General features: G+C 53.3%; 7 protein-coding genes across 7 annotated transcripts; 3 read left to right on the top strand and 4 right to left on the bottom strand.

Annotated features, from left to right (window-relative positions):
• Positions 1 to 60: 60 nt before the first annotated feature.
• On the bottom strand, positions 61 to 1,243 carry An16g02480 (uncharacterized protein; the record flags this gene model as incomplete). The annotated part of the gene is made up of 2 exons (XM_001397524.3): positions 61 to 891; positions 986 to 1,243. 2 exons carry the CDS (start codon positions 1,241 to 1,243, stop codon positions 61 to 63), a joined length of 1,089 nt encoding a protein of 362 aa, XP_001397561.1.
• A 642-nt stretch (positions 1,244 to 1,885) lies between these two features.
• An16g02470 (uncharacterized protein) lies at positions 1,886 to 2,594 on the top strand (the record flags this gene model as incomplete). The annotated part of the gene is made up of 2 exons (XM_001397523.3): positions 1,886 to 2,052; positions 2,117 to 2,594. 2 exons carry the CDS (start codon positions 1,886 to 1,888, stop codon positions 2,592 to 2,594), a joined length of 645 nt encoding a protein of 214 aa, XP_001397560.3.
• A 521-nt stretch (positions 2,595 to 3,115) lies between these two features.
• On the bottom strand, positions 3,116 to 7,158 carry An16g02460 (uncharacterized protein; the record flags this gene model as incomplete). Its single annotated transcript, XM_001397522.3, has 8 exons — positions 3,116 to 3,370; positions 3,428 to 4,512; positions 4,562 to 5,157; positions 5,211 to 6,177; positions 6,233 to 6,568; positions 6,622 to 6,941; positions 7,003 to 7,052; positions 7,147 to 7,158. 8 exons carry the CDS (start codon positions 7,156 to 7,158, stop codon positions 3,116 to 3,118), a joined length of 3,621 nt encoding a protein of 1,206 aa, XP_001397559.3.
• A 787-nt stretch (positions 7,159 to 7,945) lies between these two features.
• An16g02450 (uncharacterized protein) lies at positions 7,946 to 10,438 on the top strand (the record flags this gene model as incomplete). Its single annotated transcript, XM_059744984.1, has 6 exons — positions 7,946 to 8,492; positions 8,686 to 8,719; positions 8,908 to 9,113; positions 9,161 to 10,037; positions 10,093 to 10,310; positions 10,359 to 10,438. The coding sequence occupies 6 exons, from the start codon at positions 7,946 to 7,948 to the stop codon at positions 10,436 to 10,438; spliced, it is 1,962 nt and encodes a 653-aa protein (XP_059606769.1).
• Positions 10,439 to 10,860: 422 nt separating this feature from the next.
• On the top strand, positions 10,861 to 12,600 carry An16g02440 (uncharacterized protein; the record flags this gene model as incomplete). The annotated part of the gene is made up of 4 exons (XM_059744983.1): positions 10,861 to 11,147; positions 11,206 to 12,422; positions 12,505 to 12,529; positions 12,567 to 12,600. 4 exons carry the CDS (start codon positions 10,861 to 10,863, stop codon positions 12,598 to 12,600), a joined length of 1,563 nt encoding a protein of 520 aa, XP_059606768.1.
• A 468-nt stretch (positions 12,601 to 13,068) lies between these two features.
• On the bottom strand, positions 13,069 to 14,467 carry An16g02430 (uncharacterized protein; the record flags this gene model as incomplete). The annotated part of the gene is made up of 4 exons (XM_001397519.3): positions 13,069 to 13,275; positions 13,332 to 14,054; positions 14,103 to 14,263; positions 14,347 to 14,467. The coding sequence occupies 4 exons, from the start codon at positions 14,465 to 14,467 to the stop codon at positions 13,069 to 13,071; spliced, it is 1,212 nt and encodes a 403-aa protein (XP_001397556.1).
• An 883-nt stretch (positions 14,468 to 15,350) lies between these two features.
• On the bottom strand, positions 15,351 to 18,596 carry An16g02420 (uncharacterized protein; the record flags this gene model as incomplete). The annotated part of the gene is made up of 5 exons (XM_001397518.1): positions 15,351 to 15,938; positions 15,995 to 16,444; positions 16,503 to 17,186; positions 17,248 to 17,925; positions 17,982 to 18,596. The coding sequence occupies 5 exons, from the start codon at positions 18,594 to 18,596 to the stop codon at positions 15,351 to 15,353; spliced, it is 3,015 nt and encodes a 1,004-aa protein (XP_001397555.1).
• Between the last annotated feature and the right edge of the window lie 242 nt (positions 18,597 to 18,838).

Below are 18,838 nucleotides of genomic sequence, written 5' to 3'. Positions count from 1 at the left end.
GGCAGATACTGCGACAGTTAAATCATGCAGCAACCCGCACATCGATCGTTATTCACCATCTCAGTCCGTTTCCTCTCCCTCGCTCTCTAAAAAGGCCAGACTCTTCCGCCCGCGATTCAGCCGCCGCTTTGGTTGACCATCATCACTGTTCTCGCTGGCGCTTTCTTTACCCCATCGCTTGGCTCCTTCTTGGACCATCTCCAGATCAGCTTTGAGTTCACGCTCCTCGCGGATTCGATTGGCTTTCTCAACCGAATAGCGCCCCTCCATGCCCGCGTCCTTCAACATGCCCTTGAGATGATTGATCTTCGCTTTGGGCGTATCGTAGGGAGCCAGCTCCCGTGCCCACATCTTGCGGATCCCGCACTTCAACAGCCAACCTTGCAACCGCTTAATCTCCGCCTGGTTCGGGTCCATATCCGAATCCTTTCCCTTTGCCGTTGTCTGTTTCCTGCCTTTGCGTGGGGGTCCCTCGGCGCTTTTCTGCCGCTTGCGGTTCGGCTTCGGTTTGGGCTCCTCGTCCAGGACAACTGAAAGTTCGCTCTCTGAGTCATCCTTTGGTGTTTCTTCAGCATTCTTCGGCTTTTCTACTTCCTCCTCGTCGGAATCATGAACGTAGTCCTCTGAAGCCTTGGGCGATGGCTGCTTCTTTGGTGCTGCTTTGGTTTGTTTCTTCGGGAGCTTTTCTACCTTGTCTTCCTCCTCGTATGGTGACCCGTTGGCTGCATCTCCACCATCAGATACCGAAGCGCTCTTCTTCTGGCGCTTGCGCGATGCAGATGGCTTCTCTGGTCTCGTTCGTTTGGCAGGCTTTGCGTCTTCGGAAGCAGATGACGCGGCATCTTCCTGGTCATCCGACACGGGTTCCTGTGTAGCTTTCTCTTCCTCCTCCTGTATACATCAGCAAGTCAGTAGATGATCTCCACAAACATCATACACCTTAGCCATCGCACACTATGACAGAATAGAAAAGCTGCCAACTCACCACCTGGTCCTTAATAATTTGCTCACTCCTTGTCTTCCAATCCCCCTGAGTCTTGTAAAAGCCCTCTTCTAGCTCCAGCGCCTTCTCCGCAGCCAGCCGCACCCGCTTCACTGTCAATTCCTCCATCTTGCCCGACTTGTACACTTTTGTAACCGCATCACGCAGTGCCTGCTCCAAGGCATCATCGGCAGGCCGACCGGACGCTGATTCAGCTTCCGACTCGGGCTCGGAGCTCGAAAGGGCGTATCGTGGCGCCATTGTGCTTGTATATGTGTATGGGGTGGATGGGGTTCCGGTGCGATAACGTCAACTGTCGCGTGGTACCTAGCAGGAGGGGACGCGGCGCTAGTTAATTAGCTAGCTCGATAACTTACCGATCGCGTTCTAGCAGCACTTTGATAATTTCGTCAGGCACAGAAGCTTAATTATTAGAACTTGAAAAATCAAGCTGAAACGCGTGCTGACGCGAAAAGAACAAGATAATCTGTCGATCAATCAGAGTGTACGGATTCACGAAGCTTGGATGTCCCCATCATTCCACTGTTCGAGGCAAGGCACAGGCGGAGCGGAGATAACTCGGCTGACAAAGCAGGCACATGGCAATTCTAGAAGCCGGAGGGATTCGACGGAGACATTCTTTTGCTGCATTACCAATCAACTACTTTTCAATTCCCCAGGATTTGGCTCTTAAGCTCTGTCGCAGACATTGCTCTCTCGTATCTTTGCTCGGCTCAGAGATCAGACCATTCCGTGTACATACTACTCTTCCGAATTGACTTGATACTACTCTGCCCTACTTCCTACTTCTTCTCCGCAACGGGTCTGAATATCCTCATCCTCCACCAGCATCAATCACCACCTACATAGACCACAATGGCAGACACAACGACACCACCAGAAATGCCAAAACATCTCTTCATTCACCAACAACAGCAACAACCCGCTACACCTTCCTCCTCTACCCAACAACAAGCCCCAGCAACAGCGACAGCGGCAAAAGATGACTCCGTCCCCGCAGGCATGACCAAACTCCCCAACGGAGTCATCCTCGACAAAGACGGGAAGCCGTACGACCTCCTCTCCACTCCCCATACTCCATATCCCCCTTACTAACGGAATTACCAACAACAGATGTCGCCTCTGCACCTCCGCCGCTTCGTGGCGCGCCCTCACCAAACAAGCCAAATCCACCCCCTCCACCACCACAAGCACCGCCAGCACCATCCCGAAGACCCTCGCCACCACTCCAGGCTACACTGACTGCCCACCAGACTCGGAAGCCCTCGGCCGCTCCACCTGGACCTTCCTGCACTCGTTGACAGCCTCGTACCCCGCGCAAGCGTCAAGCGAACAACAATCCGAGATGCGCCAGTTCCTGGGGATATTCTCGAAGCTGTATCCATGCTGGGTGTGTGCGGAGGACTTCCGGGCTTGGATGGCGGAGCCGAGTGGGGAGAACCAGCCGAGGTTGGGTGGACGGAAGGAATTCGGGGATTGGATGTGTAGGGCGCATAATGAGGTGAATCGCAAGTTGGGGAAGAGTGAGTTTGATTGTCGGTTTTGGGAGGAGAGGTGGAGGAAGGGGTGGGGGGATGGAAGGTGTGAGTGATTTATTTTGTTGCATGTGTGCGGTGTGTATGAATAGATGATAGATATAGACTACTGCTACCTTTGGATATGGCGATATGGTGGAATGGGTGGGAGGGGTCTACTACTGTATATTATACTGACTACTAACTGCTGGGGTGATGGACATCTCTACTCTGTGTCTGTCTCATCTCATCTCCGATCATGATTTGATATGATATGATAATACTATCTCACCTCTTTATCTGTACAAGAACAGTTTTGCAATAGAAATGAAGAATGAGAAGAAAATAATAGAAATATCTCAAAACAACATCAATAACAATAAATAGATGAATGAATATACTAACGTCGCTGGAATTATGAATTTCACACATCGGGACAATCCAAAGCAGGAGCTTCCTCCAGCCATGGCGCCAACCTGCCTCCCCAACCAGAATCCATCCTCCCTTTTCCCCACCAGAGAAAGCCCATTTCTATTGAGACGGGGAATTACAAGCGTGAAGAAAGAAAAAGGAAAGCCGTCACATCTCGTCATCATCCTCAGTACTGACCCGGGACGAACAGCCGCAGCCCGCTGGCCGGCGCACCGATTTCCGTCACCTGCGAGATCCGGCACACAGTGCCCTTGTACTGCTCGTGGTACTTGGCGCCCGTGAACGGGTCCGACACGCTCGGCGAGCCGCCGTAGATCGGTGTGAACGAGGCAGCGCAGATATCGAACTCGGCAAATTGATCGAATTCGATGTCGATCTTGTCTTGCGGGCTGCGCTCGCACTGCGCCTTGATCTTCCTAGCCTGTTTGGTGGGTTAGTATGGAAGTTCATTAAAGGGGAGCAAATGCATATGGCTTACCTGTTCCAGGAGCTTGGGCGAGCCACCGTTAGCCAGCATGCGGTTGGCAAAGCTGAGGGCCGAAGAGTAGTTCTTGTTAGCAAACGCCAGCTTCATAGCAGCCATAAGCGCCAATTGCCGGTGTGCAACCTCCAGCTTGGGGATCGTGAAGTAAGCGGAAAGCTCGAGGCTTCGCTTGAGGTTGTCGGGGGTATCGGTGGGGATGGAACGGCGCTCCAATTCAATGGACATGGCCAGGATGTATTCCCGAGCGGTCTCAACGATCTTCTTCGCCTGCTCAACCTCCGCCTCGGACGAGACAGTGTTGACCAGAACGGAGTTCAGGATGTTGCGGAAAATCCGCACGCCATCTTCCAGCTTGTTGGCCCGCATGGCGGCGTAACCCTCCTGCAGATCCACGTTGGCGATCGTCTCCAGGTCCTTGGGGATGATAGGCAGGACCTTGCGGCTATCCGTCTCGTCGACGGTGCGGCGGACATAGTTGACCAACGGGGGCAGGCCAGCGGAGGCCGGGAGGAAAGTCTTGGAGGCCTTGTACACCTCCAAGAACCGCGGCTTGAGAGGGGCAAAGTTGACCGCACCCACCTGACGGTTAAGCAGTTGCATAGCAGTCTCGAAAGAGCCAGCGGCGACATGGTCGGCTGCCAGAGGGGAATTGCGAGCCCACAGGTCGGCCTCGGTACTGCCCGCACCGGCCTCTGCGCTGTCCACGTTCACGAAGTCAACGTCCTCCTCGACATTGATCTCATCTCCCATATCCCAGCCAGCGACATCCTCTTCCTCATCCTCGAGGGTATCGCGCGCAGTAATAGCCTCGTCCTCCTCCTCGGGCTCAAACTCGATCGCCGCAGCCTCCTCGTCGCCGGCACCAACCTCTCCAAGCAGGGCCTTCTCGAAAGAGGAATGGCCAGCAGCCTTGACGGGCCAGTTCGACTTGAAGGTAGGAACGATCGGATGGGGGACCCGCGCAGGTTCGTCGACAGAGGGAAGGGTGATCTGGTCCTCTGTGAGCCCGCAGGCTTCAAGGATTGACTCAGCCTCTTCCGTCAGACCGTGAGACTTGGCGGTGAGGTATGCGAGGGGGTCTTTCACTTTTTAGCAAGAAATCATCATAATGCTTTGGAGAAAACTTACATTGGTCAACTTCCTTGAACATCTGAATCCGATCTTCAACGTCGCCGCGGTAGATGGCGTTCTGGAAGCGCGAGGTGAAATCACCACGGTGTTCGGCGATCTTGGCCATTCTCGACAGCTTCTCCTGGTCACCAGTGGCGAGGTACAAGAAAGACAGCTTGTCAAAGTTTCTTTGCTTCTGGTAGGACATCTCAACCGTCTGGTGGTTACCGTGAGCCAGAGCCTCGGCTCCGAGTCTGCTCCACAACTTAGGACGGTCGAGTTCCCTAGCCATCTCAATAGCCACCTCCAGGTTGCCGCACTCCAGCGCAAGCTCGAAGCGGGTCTGAGGGTCTTGTACGAACTGCAGCGCAATCTCCGGGTACCCCTTCTTTTGCAGGTAGGAAATGATACTCTGACCGACCAAGCTTGAGGTCTTGATAATCTGTAGCATTTCATCGTAGTTCCTCTTGACAAGAGCAAGCTTGAAGCGGTACTCGGTAGGGTCAATCTCCAGAACGCGAGGCTTGGCATTACGATCCAGGCAGTAGACATTGCGGCCCTTGACTTTGACGAGGTAGACTGTCTGATCCAAAGTGCGAATGATACCATTGTCACTGTGACATTGTCAGTATGCAACCCATTTTAATCATGAAGAAAGGAGACAAACCCGTTCAGAAGGGAGTATTTAACGTGGTTCAAGGTGGAGTAGAGAAGGACGCCAGCGTCATCCCAGGCTGCGCTCTTGATCCGGATGGTTTCGTGCAAGCTGCTCACCTGCTCGAGGGACTTGGTCACGATGGTGACGTTGTGCTTGCTGAGCAGGGCAGCGTAAAGGCCGTCGTTAGACCAGACAACGTACTTGACACCGCTCACAGCCAGCTCCGCCAGTTGCTTCTTCTGCTGGATGTCAAAGAGAACGACGTTGGTGGGCGTGATGAAGAGCAGGCAACCAGTACCGCCAAAGTAGATGTCGGTTGTGCCAGCCGGAGGCTTGATCGATTTCGTGGTCGAGTTGCTTAGGTCCTTGATGTCCACCTGCTGGTTGCCTTGGCTGAAGACGGCGAATCGGTTGCGCGCAACAAAGACAGCAGAAGAGCCCTGGCCGCGCTTGACATCCGTGGGTTCAACGGCACCAGTAGCATCCCGCGGGAGATGGATCAGCTCGTACACACCACCATCAGTAGGAGAGGTGACCAGGATGGCACGCTCAGCGGGGTTGTACGAGAGGGTACGAGGCGGCACCCAGGGGGAGCCGAGCTTGCGCAAGGACAGCATAGGAGGGGTCTCGACGTTCTTGGCGAAGTCATACGACTTGACGTGCTTCTCCTTGGTGATATAGAAGAGCTGGTTCTGGTAGACGGCCGAGGCAGGACGCTCACGTTCCAGCTTGAACACCATGACACCGGTGTCGTGACCAGCGGCGAACAGGTTGATTTCCGGGTGAGCAGCAATAACCCAGAAGCGGTCCAGATCGCGCTTGAACGATTGGACGGACGTGCGCTTGTTCAGATCCCAGCACCGGATAGTCTTGTCCTCACCGACAGATAGGATCAGGTCCTGGTGTGGGTGGAACAGACAAGCAGACGCATTCTGGAAATGTCCACGGCAAGTGTCAACTTCCCATGCCTTTGTGTCTATACATCCATGTCAGCCTGATATACCAATTTTCCAACAAGTATCTTGACGTACCACTCATCCTCCACAGCTTGATAAGACGATCGTCACCCGCGGAGACAATCAGGGGCAGAGTCGGGTGGAAAGACACCCAGTTGACACCCCGGTCGTGACCCTCCAAAACAAACTTCACCACCGCATCAGTGTTTCCGAACATATCTGCCTGGGCGGGGTTGGCGCGGGCCATCTGATCTTCGAAGGACATGGACGTCGGGGCCGAGTGCTTCTTCCGCAAACCCGAAATATCCCAAATGCGAACCGACTGGTCCAAGGAGGCGGAGGCGATGAGATCTTCGGTAGGATGGAACTGCGCGCACATCACATAGTGGTTGTGGCCGGTCATGGTGCAGACTGTAAAGCCATTGTCAGCACCCCTCGGGACAGGTGGCCAGATTCCTACTTACTCAAGGAGCGGTTCTGCCAGTTCCAGATTCTGATGGTCTGATCGTCCGAACACGAAAGAATCCATGGCAGCTCATGGTGGAAGAATACCGTCCGCACGTAGTCCAGATGGCCATTCAGTGTGAACATGCAACGGCGGGTCTGGTAGTTCCAGACCTTGATCTTGTAGTCGTCACCTCCGGAGACGAAGAGGGGCTGTGTCGGGTGGAAGTCAATGCCACGAACGGGGCCATCGTGTTCTTCGAAGCGATCAATGAGGGTTCCCATGCGGTAATCCCATAATTGGATGGTTGATGAATGAAGGGATACTAGGATCCATGGCCTGTTCGAGGGTCAGCCGGGCTTCGTTTGCGACGCGTTGAACGGGACAATTGTCCACTAACCGCTTGGGATGGAAGGCAATTCCCTTCGCGCGGGAGGATTTGGATTCAAACTATTAAAGAGGATGACGATTAGTTCCTGTTCGTGAGAGGAGCAACAGCTCCGCGGCGATAGGGGGGGCTGGCAATGGGGAGGGGATAGCGGACCTTGGTGAGCATGTTTGGGGAGGACTGCATGTTGAAGGAGGGTTGGCCGGAGCCGCACCATAGAGAAGCAAGCTCCGCACACAGGTATTAAAAGAGGTCAGAAAGGCGACCACCGCATCCACAACAACGGCGGGAGAGAATGGGCAAAGGGGGGAAGACGGGGGAGTTCGGAGTGTCTGGACTCAGTCACTCTGGGCAGCTGGTGGTTCCGTCTTGGATGGCGGTAAACGTGGACTTATTGTGTCGCAGCCAATAAGCGAGTCCCGCGGGCCAATGATGGGCCCGGCGGTGAACAGCTTGCCAGGCACTTCTTTTAGACCCTCTCTTACATTCTGGGGAGGCGATTATGGTTGACTAGTTAGTTTACTTGGGGGACTTAGTCAAGCTGCATTTCTCCCTCCTTCACCCCGGTTCGAGTGGAGTTCACCGGAGGTTATTCGAGTGTGATCTCACTCTCCCCTTCTCGATGGTTCTTCGGGATCTCCCCCGTCGGGTCCGTCCCTCCTCTGGTCCCCTCAGAATGGAATCCGACACGATTCCTCTTATCTTGGTCATGTTTTTGTCTGTTACAACAAGCGTTTGAAGCTGTTATTGTGAATTTCCGTTTCCCTCATATGTTCGTACATTTATATCAATGGAAAAGCGTCAACTTGTGACTCTATACACTATTGAATCATCGTCGTTTCTATCCCGCAGCGCATGCGTGGTTTGCGAAACGCTCTACAGAGCAGCAGCTAACCTTCAGCAGGGCGAATTTGTCCATACAAGATTCGCTCTTTTGGATTTTGGCTGAGACAGGATGACAGAGATTCTCGAAAGTGAAAGCCCCCCTACGTTTCTTCGACCGCACGATGGGCCAGGGGCATCTACATCTCAGCCACGCAACACCCAGAGCATTTCAGGGAACTCGTCTGGAGCAGGTACAGTTCCTCTGGAAGGGGATTCACCGTCCACTCATAGACATGAGGCGAATACGGATGTAGTTCTACCGTATTCTATCGAGGAGCCAGACGACGAACCTGCCGAGACTGCAGGACGGACGACGGGCAAGCCGGTGATACGCTTACTTGTTGGAGATGAGTCGGAGATGTGGCAGGGAGAGCTGGTGGACTCGATGGAGGGGCTCCAGTGCGACTCAGACCAAAGCGCTAGCCAGACGAGAGGGAAGAAAAGAAAGCCTTCCACGACGGCAACAGGTACATCTCGACCATCGCGACAGTCATCTTCCGGCTCTATACCCAATGCTCAACGTGACGAGTCCAATGATGGTCCCAAGAGGAGGCGCCGAAAAGGCAGATGCACGAAGGATCATTTGTCCCCAGGGATGTTTTGGCAGCATGACAGCAGTGAGACCGGATCGTCGGGGGGTTACAGTTCAAGGTCTCCGTCTACGGATGACAGTGGAACTCAGCCTTCCAGTCACACCGATGCCGATGCAATGGATCTAGATGAATGAGTGATATTCCTACGGGAGATTGACATCGCACCTCATCCTTTTCGTCTTCAATTCTCCGAATCTATATGCAACACGTGACGTAGTTGACGCGGCGCTAGCCAGAACGGGCTGGACCCTGTATGACGTCACGCGGTTCTCATCGCCATATCCGGCGAATCTCAACGACTTCCATTGGCGACCACGAGTCGATCGTTCATGCCCCTCGCCCATTCATTTCTGCTCGCGGTCCCTGTGTGCATTTCTTCTCAATTGGCCTATTGAGTATTCAAAAAATTGACAAATATTGCTACAATGGCCGCTACTAGAACGTCCACCCGTCAAGCTGCTCAGAAGGCAAAGGAAGCCATTGCGGCTGCTCCTGATGTCAAGAGCCGAGGTCCTGCTGGCGCAAAGCGCAAGGAAACCACTGACAAGGGTCCGGCACCGAAGAAAGGGAAAAAGGAGGATGACAAGGTAAAGCCCGAGAAGGATCAGCAGCCCGCAACAGAGGACGAAGTGAAGACCACAGAAGGTATGGCGCACAGTCAATGTATCGAGGTTCGATGCTGACGAAATCAGAACGTGCGGAGGAGCCGGAAAAGCCAGAGTCAAAGCCAGAGGAAGCGCCTGAGAAGCCTGCGGAGAAGGAAGAACCGCAGAAGACGGACGAAGAGCCCGCAGCGGCGCCATCTGAGCCCGCCGACAAAGCCGAGGATAAACAAAAGCCGAACGAGCCCGAGGAGAAGCCAGAGCAGAATGTAGAGCAGAAGCCGGAGGAAAAGAGTGAGGAGAAGCGCGATGCAGAGCCAGACACCAAGCCAGAGGAGAAATCCGAGGAGAAACCCGCTCCTGCTGCTGACGGCGCCGAAACCGGCGTCAAGACGTCACAGGAGCGGGAGGAGAAGGTCGCATCAAATGTACTCGAAAAGGGAATTGTCTATTTCTTCTACCGACCGCGCGTAAATGTGACAGACCCGCAAAGCGTTAGCGATGTTGCCCGCAGCTTCCTGGTGCTGAGACCAACACCCATTGGCGCCACATTGAACCAACAGCAGGGCTCTGTGGAGCCTGGCGCAAAGTGCCGGCTACTGATGCTGCCCAAGAAGAAGTTTCCCACCTCTGGCAAAGAACGGGACATGGGATTCGTCGAAAAGGCTGGACACAGTATGAAGTCGCTTCAAGAGAGCTTCATCGCTGGCGATACGTACGAAACGTCTACCCGTGGCGAACGAACTGTTCCCGAAGCCAGACCGTTTGCCGAGGGCGTCTACGCGATCACATCTACAACTCGGGCGTCTCACTTGGCTTATATTTTGACCATTCCGGAGACTATTGGATCTATTCAGGAAGACTTTGGTTTGCATTCTCGGGGCAGCTGGGTTATACAGTCGAAGAATCCTAAATACCCTGGCCCATCCTATGCTCAAATTCAAAAGGACCCCGAGTATCCTGAAAGGTACATGATAGCCACCACCGCATTTCATGCTGAAAAGCACTGCTAATTAACATAGTATACGCGAGAAGTTCGGCGACTACCGTTGGGTCCCGTTGCAGCCAGAATTCATTGACTACCCCAACGCGCAGTTCCTGATGATTGGTGAGGCCACCGACGACCTGGGCAAGGCCGCGACAGCCGAAGAGGGCGGTAAGCAGGCCAACGAAGCACAGCCCGGAGAAGAATTGGAGAAGCTGGGGCAGGAGAATGAAGAGCGGATTGAAGCTCTACGGGGTAAGTTGTCAAGCCTGTGTTGTGGTCGGATGACTAACTTGTGTTTAGGCGACGACACCATCTATGAAGATCTAGGATTGGATGCGAAGAACTATCCCAAAGTGCCGACGACCTGGAACAGCGAATGAAAAGCTAAAATGTCTTGACGAACGCAAACAAAGTATGCCTACCAGGATATGATAGATGAAATGAAATGACATGACTCGGGTTTGAGTAGCCATCCTGACTGTAAAGCCCGTAGAGAAGCTGGTATTGGCTGGCGCTGGATACTGCTAAATCCCTCGGGTTCGGCTAGTCCGTCTGTAGAGCAAATCGCATGCATCGATGCGCCCACGTTCCTGCAGCTCGAGTTGTCTCAATCTGATAACCCTTGCTGATCATCGGAATGTATTTTCAGGGCATTGGTATCAGATGGTGCCTGTCACAGCGTTTTCCGGCCGGTGTCCATTGATCTCATCTCACTTGCACACATAGCACGGTAAAGTATTAATTCTTGCATCTCCCCCACCACTTCATGATTGGATCTAAACACAATTCATCCATCCGCAATATGCGAGTCCACTCTCTCCTCCCCATGCTGCCCTCTGCAGTGGCAGCCCTTCCCTCTTCCTCTTTTGCTTCTTTCTCCAACATCGTCAACCAAACCACCTGCGGCAGCACTACGTACAGCTACACGGGCCTCGAAGGCTACGGCTTCGTGCCCTCCAACGCCACAGACAAATATGGCGACACAATGGGCGGCTTTGGCAGTTCCGCTGCCTTTGACCTCTCCACCTGGCAACGAACCAGCCCCGATACTTACACCGGCATCATCTACTGTCTCCCAGATCGCGGCTGGTACATCCTCTCACCCCTCCCCTCTCATAACACACCTCACTAACGTCTCCCACACCAGGAACACCAACGGCACCCTCAACTTCCAACCACGCATCCACACGTTCAACCTCACCCTCCAACTATCCCCCAATGCATCCGCCACCCACCCATCCCCACCCAACATCCACCTGCACTACCTCGACACCCTCCTCCTCACCGGCCCCGACAACGCACCCCTCACCGGCCTCGACGCTATCACCACCACCACCAACACAACTACCACAACCACCAAGTACCCCAACTTCCCCCCTCTCCCAATAGCCACCTACCCCGGCGACGGCTTCGGCGGCCCGGGCCCAGGCGGACACCGCATCCCCCTCGACGCCGAAGGGCTCGCCTTACCAGCCCACGACCCAGCGCACATCTGGGTGTCAGATGAATACGGACCCTACGTATACAAATTCGACAAGCGGACCGGCCGCATGGTCTACGCCATTCAACCGCCCCAGGCGTATCTCCCTCGGAGGAATAACACACTCAGCTTCAGCGCGGATAGTCCGCCTATCTATGATGCGGAGCTTGTACCCATCCCTGAAGATCCCTCAACAGGGAGGGATAATAATCAGGGATTCGAGGGATTGACGATCTCATCCGATGGGAAGAAGTTGTATACTTTGCTCCAATCCGCGCTGAACCAGGAAGGGGGGCTGAAGAAGAAATACCGCGATCAAGCTCGGTTACTGCAGTATGATATTTCGAATTCCTCCGGAGTAGACGCCGTCTATGAAGCGGAGTATGTGGTAACCCTCCCGAAATACTATAATCCCGAGAAAGGTCATGATATCGTCGCCGCACAATCGGAGATCCATCTCCTCCCGACAGGTGACTTCCTCATATTAGCGAGAGACTCTGGGTTCGGGCACGGACAGAGTGATTCTCTGTCCGTGTATCGACATGCTGATATCTTTCACATCTCAACTAATACTACGACGGACCTGAAGAACCTGAGGGGTGTGGATGCCCCTAATGGAACCATCGCCTCTGATAAAGGTATCCTACATGATGGTATCCCACCCGCAGAGTACTGCTCCTTTTTGGATTATAATGTCCCCGGGCAATTGGCGAAGTTTGGTTTGCATAATGGTGGAGAGCAGGATCGGTGGCTGTTGAATGAGAAGTGGGAGAGTTTGGCCCTTGTTCCGGTGAATCCCGATACGGAGGATAGTAGTGGTGGTAATGGGGAGAAGGACTATTTCTTGTTCAGTATTAGTGATAATGATTTTATTACGCAGGATGGTGAGTCGGCCCTCTCTCTTTTTCTTGGTTTACTTTGCTGGTCTTCTGAGTTGGTTTAAGGTGGCTAACAAGTAGCGTCTAGGGCACATGAATTTCGGTCGGTTCAGGTATGCAGACGGCTCGGGGTATAATCTTGATAACCAGGTGTTGGCGTTTAGAGTTCGTTTCTAGATTCTAAAGTTCTACAAAAGTTGTGGGACGGTGAGTGGTGGTCATACTATTTCCTATGAATATATATTTGCGGGTAAATGACGATGACGGACACAGTACTTCAGCAGTTAGTATCATCACTACTACAACTAGATTACAGCCATCACCTTCAGTGCTTTTAAAAAACAATTGTACTACTACCAAATAAACTGAATAGTTAAATTGAGATATGAGAGGTGGATACTAAGAAATCCTAATAGATAAACCCGTGGTGTGCGACTTCACCAGGTATAGCACCCAGTTGCCATAAATCGACCACCACTCAAGAGAAGAGAGTAGTACTTCAGAAGCAACACCAGCGTCGCGGAATCCAGTCCGGTACATAAGATATGTTTACCTAGCTTGTCCCCCTCGCATTTAAATGCACAGTAATCACGACTGACACTCGTTAAACCGGACGCCAACCCCACCAGCTCGTGACCAACAAAGCGATCGGTTAATGAGATGAAATATTGATCGCTCGCAGAATATCATCCAGCGACCAGCCTGGTCCACCCGGAACAATCTCCGCCCAGACTTCTTCCGGCACGGCGTCTTCGGCATCCAGCAGGCTCCAGTTGGGACTGGGTTCCGGCTTGATCCATTTAAAGTCTTCGACCTGGCTCCAGTGGTCTTCGTCATCGGGACGATCGTGATCGAGCGTCTAGGTTTTGTTTTTAGTTAGTAAGAGCGAAATATATTTGCAGGGTGTCCACCTACGTAAATACGGGGTTTCCGACCGAATCGGACATTGCTGCAATCCTCGATGATCGGGTTGCTGGAGCAGCTGAGGTAGACGTCCACATTGGAGCAGTCGTGCATCCGGAACTGCCGACAGTCAATCACAAGAATGCTGTTCTCTACCCCAGTGATATGGGCTGGGCCGTTGATCTGGCCACAAACGAGCAGACTTTCTTTGACGCTCTTGATAGTAAGACTGGTGTATGGCTTTCCGTTGGCAGTGGGAATGGACATGTCGACTACACAGTGACGGAGATGGGTGATGGACGCGGGCACAGTTGCGGTCGAGCCTGAGGACGGCAGCATGATGTGCAGGTTATGGTGGTTGTTCACGGACACTGAGGATACCGCCGTCGCGGCGAATCCAGCCCCTACGTCTGACTTGGGCTTGTCCTCATCTTCGTCCATTGTAAAGGCAGGGATAGAGGTCGGGGCAAGCTCCGGTCTTTGTAGATGAAGGCGGTTGTCGGGCTCGTTCAGAGGCGTTGACGGATACATGGGGGTTTGTGTCGCGGACGAGCTGACCGAAGATGTGTCAGGGGAGGGGAACCCAGGTATACTGCGTCGCCCCTGAGCGGCAAGATGCGCTGCATCGGACAACGATATGGCGGAGGCATTCTTCTTGGTCTTGAAGCTAAACTTGGGTCGTGGCTCGACTGCAGCTCGGGTTTCGACGAGTTTATCCTGCAGAGCTTTGATGGCCTGCAAAAGTCAATATGTCAAGCGGTACTCAGGCGCGAGAGTGTGTACCTCAGCATATATCCGCTGGTCGTAGGTTGGGATATAGCTGGCCGCGTCCTTGACCTCGTTGGACAAGCGCGCAATGCCGGCCAGACAGTGATCGGTTGCGTCCGTTCGTTCTCCTCCCACTAACGAGGTGTCTGCCAGCCGATCCATCTGTTCCTGGAGCGCTACAGGAAGAACAGGCGTCAGACTCCTCTCTTCTGAAAAGAGGAAAGAGCATAGGTAATCAGCTGGACCAGCTCAATCATACCAGTGATCTCATGCTGAAAATAGCGGAAGAACCGTTCCTTCAACGGGATTTCGGACTTGAGAATGGTTTGGTTCTCGGACTGAGAGGGCCGACGAGCCGGGTCAAACTCAGGCATCGACATATTGGCGATGGTTTAGATGATGGTAGAAAGTATAAGAGGGAAGGGAAAGGACGAGAAGATGCAAGTCGACGGCGTCCTGGGGTTTGGAAAAACGGAGCGGATGAGATGTATTGATGACGTCGACCCGAGCTCGCTTCACTTTTTTTTGGCAGTCGAAACACCAGAAGTTTGGAGCTTGATTTTCGGGACAGGAGAGGCAGGAGGTGGTGAATATTGCCTTGCGAAAGAGAGCAGGATGCTAGCAAGTCCCAGACACACGAAGGATTAGCTATTCACGTCCAATGCACGACAGGGCATCAGTCCACATCAGCGATAGGGGGGGAAGAGACCGAGAGGGGCAAGCGGCGTCTCGATGGCCAATGCCGAGTCGATCACCCGCCGGTCCACCTCCGGACTCCCCGGAATTCAAGCAAAGGGAATCCAGCATTTACCCACCCCAGTAGGTTAGGACGACATGCACAAGCAGCGTGTCCAGCTCGTGGTGGCACGAGACCTGAATTCACTGACTGGGCCAGTTTTAGCTACGCGAGAGTAAATTGACTCCAACTTTGGTGGTGACGTCGACTAATCGGGCCGTTCGGAACTCGGCGATTCTCACCTCCGCGTTGTGTTGACGTCCCCGCACTAGTCCCTTTCGGGCCACGACAGCGGCCACTCCCGAAATGCCGTGACAAACAAAAGGTCATGGAAAGATAAATATTCAAATCAATAGTAAAGGATATTGTGGATAGATAGCATACAATTCATACATTCATTGCACATTAAATCAGAATATATAGTATCTCATCACACATACAGCCAGAATGCATTGTAGCCTTTTATTCCAAAAGCGCCAACGCCCAATGTCAGCCGCCAGACTCCACATCCACCTTCCCTTCAAGAATCACGTCGACGATAGCTCTGGCAAATCGGGTCGCGGAAGAGAGGGAAGGCCATCGATCTCTGCCAGAAGTTCGGTCGAGAGCAACGAATGCCGTCGACGTTGGCTATGGAAATCAGCTGCCAGTGGCCGTTCGACTACTAGTCGGTCGAAATCGGATCGCAGATCACAGTCGCTGGTCGTCTCAATGCCGTCTTGCATGCGCACCGACCTCAGCACCAATTTGCCTGCCTTTACCCAGAAGGCAAGGACTTCGGTTTCCTGAGGGAAGGACAATGCCAGTTGTCCCGGTCGGAAGACAGATGGGCTAATCTTGGATGAAGCCTTCCTCACCCGCGAGAGCTGAAGACGCCCGTTGGCCTTGGAATCCCCCACGTATACCTCGCACATCCCGTTCGCTATAATGAATCGCGTCCCGGAGGGTGACTGCGCCGCGTGCACCACTCGCGTACTAAAGGAATCATTTGTTGTCTTGTCGTCCAACATCGAGAAAAACGCGGGGTATTCTTTCGCAAAGAAGGCCGTAAGGAGAACCGCATGCTGTGTCCCATCATAGAATACCCCCGTAAAGTCCCCGTCGTTGCTGGTCCACTAGAAGAAAATGTTAATTGTACGATTCTGGTAGATGGAAGGACGGATATACATACCGATGGAAGCTTGAACGACTTGGACTTGTCAGGGACAATGCTCCATTGCTGAAAGGTGCAGTTCCACACGTCGACGTAGGCATAATGGTCTCCAAGATGGGTGGCAATGGCAAAGTGCTTCCCATCTGGAGAAAACTGCAACTTCCTCTCGATGATAGCTTCCTGTCTCTTTCCCTGATATGCCGTCCCCTTGGCATTGGGAGACGCGCCCATCACAGACCGGTGACCAAAGTCCGATGACCGATCCATGCCACTACCGAGTGAGACTCTCTGGATAGTCCGCGTGCATATCTCGTATACTCGAACTTGATCTTGGAGGGTAAACGCGACATATCGATCGTTACGTGACATTACCATGCAGGTAACGGGGAAGGTTTGGTTTTCCGTTTCGATGGTGAGGTAAGCTTGGGGAACGTCGCTGTCGTTCTCAAACACGACGAGCTCGTAGTGCTGTGTCTGTCAGTGTCGCTTCACAAATCAAATTGTGATAGATAAAAAGATTACATACTTGTCCAACAGAAGCCAGGACGGCGCATCGCTGATCTCCTGCCGCGGCTTGTTGTACGCCAGGAATATCATATTTATGACCCTTGGGCTTTTTACCATCCCCTACGCTGGTTTCGAACCTCATCACCCAGTTGCTGCCTGCGCCCCAGAACAGCAGGCAGCTTCCCGAGGTCGAGAAGCAGAACCGGGGTTGACGAGGTAACTGATGTCCTCTGGCCGAGTTTCTCCTGAAGAGCGATGCCCCTCCCCCAAAAGGCAGCTTGACATTTCTGAGGTCGCGGGAAAGGGTTTTGATTGCTTGCCTGTCAAACGACTGGTCCGTCCTACTTCGTGATAGGACCGGGCTGAAGACTTCGGTGGTGGTGGCAATAGCCTGCTTGCTCGTCACCTTCGATAACGGGGCTGGGTTCGAGGCAGGTGAAATCGGGCGTTTTGCCGGGTCAGACTCGAGCCGCGAGGACTGACTGGTGGAGTGACTGAGGGAGCTGGAACAGGACGTGGTGTCCCTCGAGGTTGAATCAAGAAGAGAATGGCGCCGCTCTGCCTCCGAGTCCGAGAAGAAATGCAGGGCATCTGATAATTGCTCCAGGGGCTCGATCATCCGAGCATGCTGAACCCTCTTATTGCCTGGACATAGGGGGCAGTCGATGTCCATCGTCAGAAACTCGGGGCTTCCTTGTAATTGCTAATCACCGTCAACATCTTGCCACAAGCACAACTAGCATTGCAATGATTCCGCTCCCTACCTCGTAAGCACTTTTGTCATGGGCTTTTAGGCTCTCCTCCAGTAGTGGTCCAGGTACCGGATGCACCGCAGGACAGTTGACGACGTAGACAGCGCTGACACGGGAAGTCTTTGGTTGAGGTTTCGGATCTGCTTCGGCAGCAGAAGAGCTCTGTAACCACTGCGTGAGGTGTTGTTGGTAATCATGGGAAAAGGCTTCTAATTCCCCGTTGCAGTCCCACATTTGTACTCTGCGATTGATAAGCCACCGCACGAACTGCCCTGAAGCTTTCTCCCACGAGGTCCGTATGGGAGACATTTGGTGCCAAGTATCCCGAATCCTCCGGGTCTGTAGTGGCGGGTGTTCGTCGGCAGTCTGACTCAAGATGATCGTCGCGAAAATGCGAAGAGGCGCGGTGTTGAACTCATCATCGAAGGCAGCCAGGACCGTCCTCGTGAGCTTCTTCTTGATTTCCTGTGCTTGATTAAAGGATTCGTCAACTTTGTATGCTGCTGGACTGGTGTAGCCCTGTTCTTGGGATATTCGACGGCGATCGATATGACACTGGATGATTGCGGAGTCCACCGCCCAAAGCATATCGTATAGAAGACAGAAGGACACCAACTGATCCGCACCGTTTTTCATTACGTTCGTCAGAAGATCAGTGATAAGTCTCTCTGGAGCGCCCGAAAGTGGATACTAAGACATAGTAAGTTCCTGTCCCCATCACAGCATATTTTCTCAACAACACTTACAAGACCCGTTGCGAACGGAGGAAGATAGGGCTTTCCACAGTCCAACAGGAAGGCCTGGCTCGTTGACAGATCTGGGGATCCAATACTAGTTAGGGCCTTGGGCAGGAAATCACTAATCAGGAAGCGCTCGACATTTGAAAGGTCCGGGTTCCTCCATGCCGCTCTCATGGCTCGCTCAAATTGAAACTTCCGGTCGGTATCAATCGCCTCCCCGCGCAGCAGGAGCACTCGAATACCCGTGAGTAGCGTATGCGCGATGAGAAGCCTGTATCGAATAAAGTCGCCGTCGGTCGTTTTATGGGAGGGAAAGAGCTCGACTTTGACTTTAACCAGGTACATCAAAGCCGAGAAGATCGTCTCCGTGGGGAGAAGATAGGGTAGGAAGTAAGGATGACAGTCGCGAACATGGCTCAAACCCTGGAGATAGGTTCGCTGGGCGTCGAAGATGGTCTTGATCCAGAAGACGGACCGAGTGAGAGGCTCAACCGATGCCTTGGCATCCTGTTGGTAGAGCGCGATGTCCAGCGCATGCTCTCCGATGATTTCACGTAGGATGTGGGCGAGATCACGGCGGCCCAGCTGTTCCCACACGGCTGCCACCAGCGGATGTGACATGGGGAAAACCGGGATGGCAGGCCACGGACATAAGAGCGAGCAGGACTAAAGTTCGATCACCAGATGACTGGTTTGGGGGGCACGACAAGGAGATCCGATCATCGACAGAGAGCCGCAGCGACAAAGAATGATGTTGTTTCAGAGTAAGAGGAGAAGGAAGAAAGCAGGTTGAGGCGCCGTGCCCACCTGCTGCCAGGTGACCCCGACTGATTGGGGGGGAACGCAACCATGCCGTACTAGGA

This window comes from Aspergillus niger (genome assembly GCF_000002855.4).
Source record: "Aspergillus niger supercontig An16".
Taxonomy (NCBI): domain Eukaryota; kingdom Fungi; phylum Ascomycota; class Eurotiomycetes; order Eurotiales; family Aspergillaceae; genus Aspergillus; species Aspergillus niger.
This window is presented reverse-complemented; position numbering and strand designations above follow the sequence as displayed.